The sequence below is a fragment of the Populus euphratica genome, unplaced genomic scaffold, assembly GCF_000495115.2.
Source record: "Populus euphratica unplaced genomic scaffold, PopEup_1.0 scaffold693.1, whole genome shotgun sequence".
In the NCBI taxonomy this organism is placed as follows: Eukaryota; Viridiplantae; Streptophyta; class Magnoliopsida; order Malpighiales; family Salicaceae; genus Populus; species Populus euphratica.
Genome location: NW_011500566.1, coordinates 108,395 through 117,978, shown reverse-complemented (window position 1 = coordinate 117,978; position 9,584 = coordinate 108,395). Strand labels below are relative to the sequence as shown.

Below are 9,584 nucleotides of genomic sequence, written 5' to 3'. Positions count from 1 at the left end.
AATGCCTCCTTTTATAGGCCAAAATTAAAAACTGTTGATTTGATGACTAATTGATGAGTGGGTGACCAACTCTTGACTTGGTGACAATCCTTATCTTCTCTTGTCTGCCCAAAACGTCATTTATAACGTCAAAATTTGAGTCACTTACATAAAAGTTATAGGAAATTATCTCATCTTTCTTGTCTAAAAAATTTAGGTCATTTGGACTTCTAAAATTCCAGATATGGGTCAAACACTGAATAGTGTTCGGGCTGGAAGACAGATTCAGACTTCTTTGTTGTTGCTACAATTTGAACTTGAAAATGGCCTTTCTAGGTCTTGGGCTCCATATAAAAGTTGTAGGCCTATGTCTTACCTTTCCATCCATATAAAGTAGACCTAAATCTGAGATTTACAGCTCGAGATATAACCCAATTACTAAACAGTGTTTTGGTTTGGATTGCACTGACATCTCTTTTCTAAGTTTGGTCATCTCTTTGTCCTTTCAATTTCAGTTTTTAAATTCATCAATCAATTCTTTCATTTATGTGATAGCCTACATTTAAAATGAACATTTACCACAAATTAAAAGTATTTTGTATTATTAGATATATTATTATAAAACATGTTTTAGTTAAGGAGTTATTGATACTTTAAGTGTAAAATGATGATATAAAAACTTTGATAAAAATGCACTTTTAAGTACTAATCACTTATGTATCAAGTAATGGGCTTGACGGACTAACTTAAGTTGACTTTTTTTTTTTTGTAGTTGCTTTTTTTTAACTAAATTTTTTAAGTTTGTTTCCTCAACATTGAGTTGATTTAATAAATGATTTTTAATTTTTTATTCGATTTGATTTCTAAAAGGTTTTTCTAATTTCATGACTAGATCATACATTTGATAGGTTAGTTTAGGTTGACTCAAGTCAGTTTATTTTGTTATTTTGTTATTTTTTTAATTTTATTTTTTAATATTTAATTTGCTAGGAATTGTGCTTAAAAATTACCTTTTATTTTACTTTATATAGAGTTATATCTTTTCATTTAATTTTTAATTTGTGATCAAATAAAATCATTGAGTCATTTCAAAAATATTAAAAAGATATATTTTTATAAACAGAGCTTACTAAAGTATATTATCAAAGTATATCAGCAACTTGAGCAACGGTCCAGATTCCTCACTTAACAAAAAATGCTACAAGAATAAGTAAAATAAATTTGTTCGATTATATTTTATGAAATGAAGACTTTCTCAATTAACAAAAGACCCCAAATACAAAATCAAAATAGCTCAAGACCCATTTGTTAGACATATATAAAAAATAATAAAAAATATATTTTTTAAATATTTTAAAAGAAATCATTTATAATTTTATCCAAAATCTCTATTAATCTTAAACTGACTTTAATCCTAAATAACATGGACCCCATATTTCTATATGCTACAAATCTAAATGACTGAATGTTGGACCACCAATCAGTGTATTTCTAAACCGATAACGCAAAGTTAAAGTATTATCTCTTGGACGCGTGGACGATCCAGATTTAATCAATACAAATCCATTATGGAGTGTGGTATATACGGATTTGTCTGTCTGTCTTTTCCTCTTTTTCAATTTTTTTGGGTTAAAGAAAATACTGCACAGTATTATTATAAACAATTTCCAAAAAATAAAAAATAATAGGAAAAGAAATCCAAAAATGGGAAGTGGAAGCCGAAATTTACTCTGTAAATCGTCATCATCCGCGCTACTCTTCCTCGCACCGTCTTTCACTTCAGCTCAACTCCGTTTCAATTCCTTCACTCCCTCCAAACTCCGCCGTATGGCCACCCAACCTTCCTCCTCTCCCTCTTCCCTCACCACAAACGGCACCGCTTCTCCTTCTCCTTCGCCCTCTCCTTCCTCCACGATTGATTTTCTCTCTCTTTGTCACCGCCTCAAGGTGAGAACTGAGAATCAAAATAAATCGATAAATGTTCATTAACTGGCTCAAAAATTGTTGTTCTGTTTGCATATGCTATAATTTTTTGTTTTGATTTTTTGAAATAAATAGACTACGAAGAGAGCAGGATGGGTAAAGAGGGGCATAAAAGGACCAGAGTCAATATCAGATCATATGTACAGAATGGGATTAATGGCTCTGATTGCTCCTGATATTCCCGGCATTGATCGTGACAAGTTAGTATTTGTTTCTTGGTTACTGCTTGCATTTGATAGTTTGTGGTAATTATTATTATTTTCTGTTTTTTCAGATGTATAAAAATGGCGATAGTTCATGATATCGCTGAGGCAATTGTTGGAGACATAACGCCTTCGGATGGGGTTCCGAAGGCTGAAAAAAGCAGAAAAGAGAGGGAAGCATTGGAGCATATGTGCAAATTGCTTGGTGCAGAGTCAAGAGGTTGTAGTTTGTTTTATTGCTATATTTTCTTTTTGTTTGTGTGATTGTTCAATGGCGAACCAATTGATTTTGTGAATTTGTAGCCAAGGAAATGAGTGAGTTGTGGAATGAGTACGAGGAGAATACGACACCAGAAGCAAAAATTGTTAAGGATTTTGATAAGGTATTAGCTTTTATTAATGTCTTTGTTGTGGGAGTGTTTCGAGATTTTGTTAATGTGGAAATTGTGTTGTATATTGTAAAATTCTGTACAAGAAACAATCTGCTTGGAAGGAATATCAAATAAGGAATCTATGATGTAGCTTAAGAATCATGATTTTGATTCATTGCACGGAAAATTCCAGTGTCAAACTAGAATGTCATATGTGCTGTGTTAATGGATGAGTTGTTTTTGATCACTGGTACTTTTAAGGAATTAACGGATGGTCTGATTCTGCTCTTTTCCTTTTGTTTCTACCTAGGTGGAGATGATCCTTCAAGCTTTAGAATATGAAAATGGTGAGGCTTCTTTTTTCCCTTTCCTTCATGTATTCATAAGTGCATAGTTGTATCAAGCACCTGCTTATTGTTTATAAGGATCTGGAAATTGTTTTGGATAAAGCCTGTGTCTTGTTCTTACAGTTATATGGCCTTCTTTTGCGTAGCAGTCTGTATTATAGGGTCAAATATTCTTCTGTATTTAAAATACGAGTAGCCCGGATGTAGTTGTCTTATGTTGTGCATGCATCTCATAACCATTTGCCTATTGTATGGATATTATTTAACATTGTAGCCCTTTCTTTGTAGTATTTCACTATATTATTATTTGCAATGGGTTAAAACCTAAAAAAAATAAAATGGAAACTGAAGTCATATCTGGTTTTCTGCAGAGCAAGGGAAAGACTTGGAAGAATTTTTCCAGTCAACCGCTGGTATGTAAATTTCTGAGCTCATATTCTGGCTGTTTAATGGAGGATTCAATTTTTCTGAGAAGAGCTAAATCTAATTCCAAGCTAACCTGGGCAATGTTGATAGCAAATACAACCTACTTGCATATGCTAGTACCATTTCTTTTTTTTTTTGTTACGTCAAATTTCTTCATGGACAAAAGAAAATTAAGGAGTATTCATTTTTTCGGTGAACTAGAAGTAAGCATTGATGCTGTAAGAATCTAGTAAAACAATTGTTTTTCTGAAGGGAACCTCTAATATTATTGGTAAGGTCTGAGGCAACAGTTACCTTAAGATAAAAAACTTCTTGATATTTGGGTGTTGTTTAAAGAAGGCCTAGGTTTATATATTGGTCGGGGTTTGAAAAGTTGAAGGTTTGGGCAAGAACATACGAGTCAAAAAATTGGTTGCTGGATCAGTGGTTTAATAGCAAAGCAAAGGGCTTAATTAAAGTGGTAATGTGGAGGACCCAGCTGACCCGTAGAAATCTGAAGCAGTTTGCAGTAATAAACAGTTATCCATAAATAAAATTTCATAACCTACGTCGCTGGAGGACTAAAGACTTTGAGGAAAATGCAGACTGGGCATTTATTCAATGATCAAATTTTCCAATGCGGCTATGTTTATTTTTTGGGAGTGTAGGTGTTACTTTAATGTGCACAGTGTTCCCTTTCGTGGCGCCATGTTATCATACTTCAATGCATTTCAGTTTTGGCTTCATCTAATGCCTCAGGTCTTAGAAAAAGAAGAGAGAATCGTGTCTTAAAAATAAGAAGGGATTGAAATTGTAACATTCTCAAAACTCCACTGCTTTTATATTATAACGTGAATTCCAGGTCTTGCACACATGCGTTCATGTTGGGGATAAAAACGTAGTGTTGGGGATAAAAACATGTGTTATTTGTCGCAGCCTTCAGGGCCTTAGCAATTCTTTTCAAAAAATTTGCAGGGAAGTTCCAGACTGAAGTGGGGAAAGCATGGGCCTTAGAGATAGCATCAAGAAGAAGAAAGGAACGCTAGTTTCTAGCTTTGAGATTTTCAGATGTTCAGGTAATTGTTTTGTTTCCTGGACCTTGAATTGTCTAATTAGATCCGGGGGATTGATTAGATTTGGAAAATCATCTCCATAGTTTCCCGTGGTCTTATTGCTTAAAACATCTTCAATCAAGATTCTACAATCTAAACATTTGTTTCAGTTTGACCAATAATAATGCAGGGCCTACATTTTCCTCCCATTTATCCCACCTTAACCTCCATGAATTGCGCTAGCGAGAAGCAGCTGAGGAGAGAAATCGTCCACCTCATGGTTTATGCCTACCCAGCATGGGAGAGGCCAAGATTTCTGGTTACAGCGCTGAATGTGTTGGCACAAACATGCACTGACTTGTTCTTGTGATTGGATGAGGCATGAGCAAATGCAATTTATTTTTTCTATATGATTTCTTTAGGGTTCCAGCATGAATTAATTACTTCCTATATCGGGAAATTCACTTTCCAACCTTGTTCAAGTGGAGGACAGAAGCATTATTTTGTGTCAGTGTCAAAAAAGCTGATCGAGTCTCCTTTAAACCAGGTGTCAAGTTTAACATGCAGGCAGCGAGGCTGCCATCGAAGGAAGCCACCCTTACCTCCTATAGTAGTAGAATGCTGCAACTAGCCATCAATTTCATATCTAGATTGTGAATATTTTTTTCAAGCTGATCAACCATCAAATACACTTCCTACATGATTCCAGTCAAATAACTAGAAGATGTACACACTCCATGATCACAAAGCAGGCGGAAAACTTTACTTTTTACAAACAAAGGCAGGCAAAAAAAAAACCAGAATGATGCAGGCCCGGCCTGAACTCGACCTTGCCTTGCCCATGAACAAGTCTATGCAGCACCCTCGACCAGCTTGTTCAACTTCCTTGTCCTAAGCCTCTCAGCGTGCACTTCATTACCTTGGCATTCAAACCTGTAGATGATTAATTAAAGCGCAAAATGAGCCCAAATTGGTCAATCTTTTGCGTCAACAGAAGCCCTTCATTTTATTACAATTACCTTGGCGGTAATGATATTAAAGGGTTCAGGCTTTGTTCAAACTTGACAGCTTCTTCCTCGGTAGTGACCGTCTGATTGAAGCAGAAGTATCGGCCACATGTGGACCGATCCTGGAAAGCTCGAATATGAACATCAGCCAGGAAGTTCACATCTACATAGGCCAGAACCCCATTTTCATACATTTGAGCTGCCCCTGTTACATGTTTGGTGGCTTGAGGATCATTTCAGAATCTTACAGTAAGATGCCGCTTTTTTTTTTTTTTTTTTAATGAATATGTCGTGCCATACATGTTTACCTCTGAGGTATGACATGGTTGATAAAGGGTTCTGCTGAGAGACACCAGGACCCAGAACTAGGCCGGCATTTATGGAAACCATGTTAAGCATACGGTCCATGGCTAAAGCCCAAGCAGCCTGTTCAGAGAGAGTCTTTGCCAGGGCATGCCATAACTGTAAATTAAACATGAGATGGCAAAAGATGTAGTTATAGTAGCTATCCACATAAATAAATAAATAAATCCGAGTGAATAATTTTTTAATCCCAATGCTTTCAGCAATATAATAACTAGAAAAATACCTTATTACTGACATGTTTCTTTTAATTAATATATCTCAAGAGGGTATTTTGGGAAGAAAAACATCTAAATTGTTGACAAATTCAGCACTTCATTGTTACCAAAACACTCAAGGAAAGGGTTAAGGTATAGACAAAAATACAATCATAAGAACGTGGTATTGAGTTTTTCAAACCAGAAGAACTAACTAATTAGTTTGCCGAGAAAACACGAGGAAGAAACAATAATTTACTCAATAGTAAAGATCATTAGAGCTTGGTTATTAAACTTTATGAAGTCGTTTTCAAAGCAATATAGAGTTAATCATAACTTAATCTCTTTAGTTTTATCAAAATATATTAATTATTTTATGAATTCTTAAGACTTAATTAAATAGTCTTCTTACCACTCTTAGCTACGCTTAATTTAGTATTACTTATTCTGAGAAATTTATTACTTTCTCATCAACCTTCTCATATAATCTTTGATTAGTTTGATCTTTCAAAGTTTAGAAAAAACAAAGTAATGTGAAATTAAAATGAGCTGAGCAAAATTTAATGTGTTTTTCAAACTTGAGAAGAAATGAAAATGAGTTTCGGAGGTATGGGAAATTGTGAGTAGAAGGAGTTCATCATCATCACAAGTCTATAATTTCAAGGTGCTCGCTAGTGGAGAAAAATGATAAATAGAGGCATTAAGCACAATCAAGATAGATAGTAAGAAATGAAAATGAGTTTCGGAGGTATGGGGAAATTGTGAGTAGAAAGAGTTCATCATCATCACAAGTCTATTATTTCAAGGTGCTCGCTAGTGGAGAAAAAGAAGGATAAATAGAGGCATTGAGCACAATCAAGATAGATAGTGAAATCTTGCAGAGATCCAAACCTTCAATTTCCTGCAAAATTCTTGATCACTCCAAGACCTCTCGTCTACATCCTTCTCTGAACAAATGCTCTCTTTCCATATCGCTGCAGTTAGTGAAGAACTGAATATAATCTTTTCAATGGTATCGGTCTGTGCGCAAGCCTCCGCTACATTGATGGCTCCTCTAATTTCCGAATCAACCATTTTTTCCTGCCCAAATTAACCATGAAAACAATCACTCCTAATCACAAAATGTAATTACTTTGAGAAGCAATGGATAAGCTAGCAAGTCTAGTAGACAATTAATCAACATACATCGTAGCCGTCTCTACTGTCCAAGCAGCAGAACATAGCAGAGCAACCCTTCAAAGCAATTAGAATGCTATGGTAATCCAAGACATCGACTTCAAATACCACCAGTCTTTCCTCCTCTCTCCCCATGCCCCTTATTTCCTTCTCTATCTCAGTCTCTCCTGAACAAAAACCACCCAAAACAGAAAAACTGATTAACAAAATCATCAAAGACAGCAGGTAATTATTATGAAGATAACATCAAAGACAGCAGGTAATTATTATGAAGATTTGTGCACTTGCCGTTGTTCTTTTGTATGGCTGCATGAACCGTGTATCCTCTACTCAACAGCCCCTTAAGGATCCAAGAACCCACATAGGTTGAGGCATCAAGAACACAAACTGAGGGTAGCTCTTCAATATCCATTCTAGCTTTCTCTCGATTTTCTTTCTGTTGATGTTTCTTTGCTGCTAGCTCCTTCTTTCTGTTGATGTTTCTTTGCTGCTAGCTAGCTCCTCCTTTAATGAGCTTTTATATATACACATGTAGCCATGTTTATGGGAGAATGTGAAGGTGAGAGAATAGAAGAAGAGTTGGTGAACTATTTTCCTACACGTTCCCATCTACTCACCATCTTTTCGCTTGAAAGACCTTCCTATGTTTCGATTTCATCAAGGGTAAATTGCACGAAAACCCTCGAATTCTTCGGTAAAAATGCTATTAGACGTCACTGAATTATAAGTTTTGTACAAGTTAACTTTGTTCTTTAATTAGTCAATAATGCTAAGGAAGGAAGGGTAGGTTTTCGAAGTCCCTGAAATTGAGCGTTCATGTGTCAAGAGTGTGTCTAGACGTGGAATGCTAGTTAAAATATAGCTTGTACATAGGTAGTTAAAGAAAAAATTATTGTACATTCAAAAAGGTTTTGTTATATCTTATAATACGAGGAAAATCAAATTAATATATTTGAATATTGAAGAAAAGATTTAGAAGAAAAGCCATAATTGTTTTTTATTTATTTTTGAAATTCATTAATTTGAGATAATCAATTACATTTTTAAAATTAATTAATATAATAATTATACATGATATTTTTTGTCAAATTATTCAAATAATCTGAATGAAAAGTTACTTTCTAAACTTTATATACATATTAGTATGAAGAAGTATGCCTCTAAACTTTACATATATATTGATATAAAAGGATGTTATTTTATTTATAAATACAAGTTTGATATTGATAGAAAAAAACAAGAAGTATTTTTTTCTCTTTCTAATTTTTTACTATAAATTCTTTGTTTATGTTTATCAAAAACAAAATAGAATTTTTTAATAAATTTATAGAAGTTATTGTCTGTAAATTTAGGTTTTACTTCTAAAAGTATATTGCTTTAACCATACAATAAATAAATATAATGAAAATAATTAATATCTTAAATATAATAATTTTCATGCCTCAAAGTATATTTGTTATACCAATTGAATTACATGATTTTCTCCTTGTTTTATTGGGTTTAATAAATTAAAAAGCATCGTTTAATTTAAGTAGGTAGAGAACGTGAATTTGTGTTTCGGAGGAATCTACTGATGTTGAGGTTGGACAGGTAAACATGCTCTGTTGTCACGAGTTTTATGTGGAATAATATTTGGTAATCGCCGACCATGGGCTCTGCAGATAGCTAGCTGGGTGATAACAATACAAGGCGACATGTGGGCATGAAACTTGTTAAGAAACCTTGAGTCATTGAGTTCTGTTCACTTTGAGCACGCATCATACTTCACCACTAGGAGAAACTTGATTGACTTTGCCTTTTCCAAATGTTAGTATCTTGCATGCCTCGCCTCATTAATTACTTGCGTGGGAGCAATTTGATTATGTTATTAAAGCTTAGGGTTAGTTTGAAAAATCAACTCCTGAAGATAATATTGAAGGCGGGCATGCAAGGTTGCCACCCTTGGACAAGGTTTCCATGGAAGGAAGAAGGGTTTGCGTGCGGAAACAAGGTGGAAGAAATAACGCACCAGAAAGTAGCCGTTCCCTAGAGGAGGAGAAAGCTTTATGCTTTTGAAATTTTGGTTAACCACGAACCTAACGGTTTGAAGGAGTCCTTTGCAGCCGTCATTTATTACTTTGATATGGCCACAAGTAGGCGATCCACTCGTATTTCATTGACTTATGTACCTGTTGACCTCATAATCCACAGCTTTGTTGATGTAGTTTAGACGTAGAGTACTACTGTATAGCAGGTATTATACATCATTATGCGAACTAACAATTCAACAGAAGATTTCATGACCCTCCACCCAACTGAAAAGGCGTTCCAGAAACCCAAAGGAAAAAAAAAAAAAAAAGAGAGAGGCAAATCATCGAGAATGAAATTAATGAACCTCTTTCTGCATGAAATCATAATTCAGTGCAATAGAAATTTGCATCAAACGTTGTTATAACCTGCTTCCAAGCAATCTAATTTCAAGGATGATGAGCTACATATATTTACCTGATAGCATCCAGAGG

At 34.6% G+C, this 9,584-nt stretch overlaps 2 protein-coding genes across 3 annotated transcripts; one reads left to right on the top strand and one right to left on the bottom strand.

Annotated features, from left to right (window-relative positions):
• The first annotated feature begins 1,623 nt into the window (after window positions 1-1,623).
• LOC105115417 (HD domain-containing protein 2-like) lies at window positions 1,624-4,822 on the top strand. 2 transcript variants are annotated; one of them, XM_011012295.1, is made up of 8 exons: window positions 1,624-1,926; window positions 2,038-2,162; window positions 2,237-2,385; window positions 2,469-2,548; window positions 2,847-2,883; window positions 3,255-3,296; window positions 4,264-4,364; window positions 4,531-4,822. In XM_011012295.1, the coding sequence occupies exons 1-7, from the start codon at window positions 1,684-1,686 to the stop codon at window positions 4,332-4,334; spliced, it is 747 nt and encodes a 248-aa protein (XP_011010597.1). In that variant the 5' UTR covers window positions 1,624-1,683; the 3' UTR covers window positions 4,335-4,364; window positions 4,531-4,822. The 2 variants fall into 2 exon arrangements, with proteins under 2 accessions (XP_011010597.1, XP_011010596.1); XM_011012294.1 differs by having other exon boundaries at window positions 4,511-4,822.
• A 146-nt stretch (window positions 4,823-4,968) lies between these two features.
• Window positions 4,969-7,553, bottom strand: LOC105115416 (cinnamoyl-CoA reductase 1-like). Its single transcript, XM_011012293.1, has 6 exons — window positions 7,372-7,553; window positions 7,093-7,250; window positions 6,799-6,987; window positions 5,656-5,809; window positions 5,360-5,552; window positions 4,969-5,273 (listed from the first exon to the last, which is right to left on the bottom strand). The coding sequence occupies exons 1-6, from the start codon at window positions 7,493-7,495 to the stop codon at window positions 5,192-5,194; spliced, it is 900 nt and encodes a 299-aa protein (XP_011010595.1). The 5' UTR covers window positions 7,496-7,553; the 3' UTR covers window positions 4,969-5,191.
• Between the last annotated feature and the right edge of the window lie 2,031 nt (window positions 7,554-9,584).

Coding starts and splice junctions, on each gene's coding strand:
- LOC105115416 (XM_011012293.1), bottom strand. CDS start 7,495: ATGGATATTGAAGAGCTACCCTCAGTTTGTGTTCTTGATGCCTCAACC. Junction 6,988..7,092: donor ACAGTAGAGACGGCTACGAT/GTATGTTGATTA, acceptor TAATTTGGGCAG/GAAAAAATGGTTGATTCGGA. Junction 5,553..5,655: donor AACCATGTCATACCTCAGAG/GTAAACATGTAT, acceptor AACATGTAACAG/GGGCAGCTCAAATGTATGAA.
- LOC105115417 (XM_011012295.1), top strand. CDS start 1,684: ATGGGAAGTGGAAGCCGAAATTTACTCTGTAAATCGTCATCATCCGCG. Junction 2,386..2,468: donor GCTTGGTGCAGAGTCAAGAG/GTTGTAGTTTGT, acceptor GTGAATTTGTAG/CCAAGGAAATGAGTGAGTTG. Junction 2,884..3,254: donor AGCTTTAGAATATGAAAATG/GTGAGGCTTCTT, acceptor GGTTTTCTGCAG/AGCAAGGGAAAGACTTGGAA.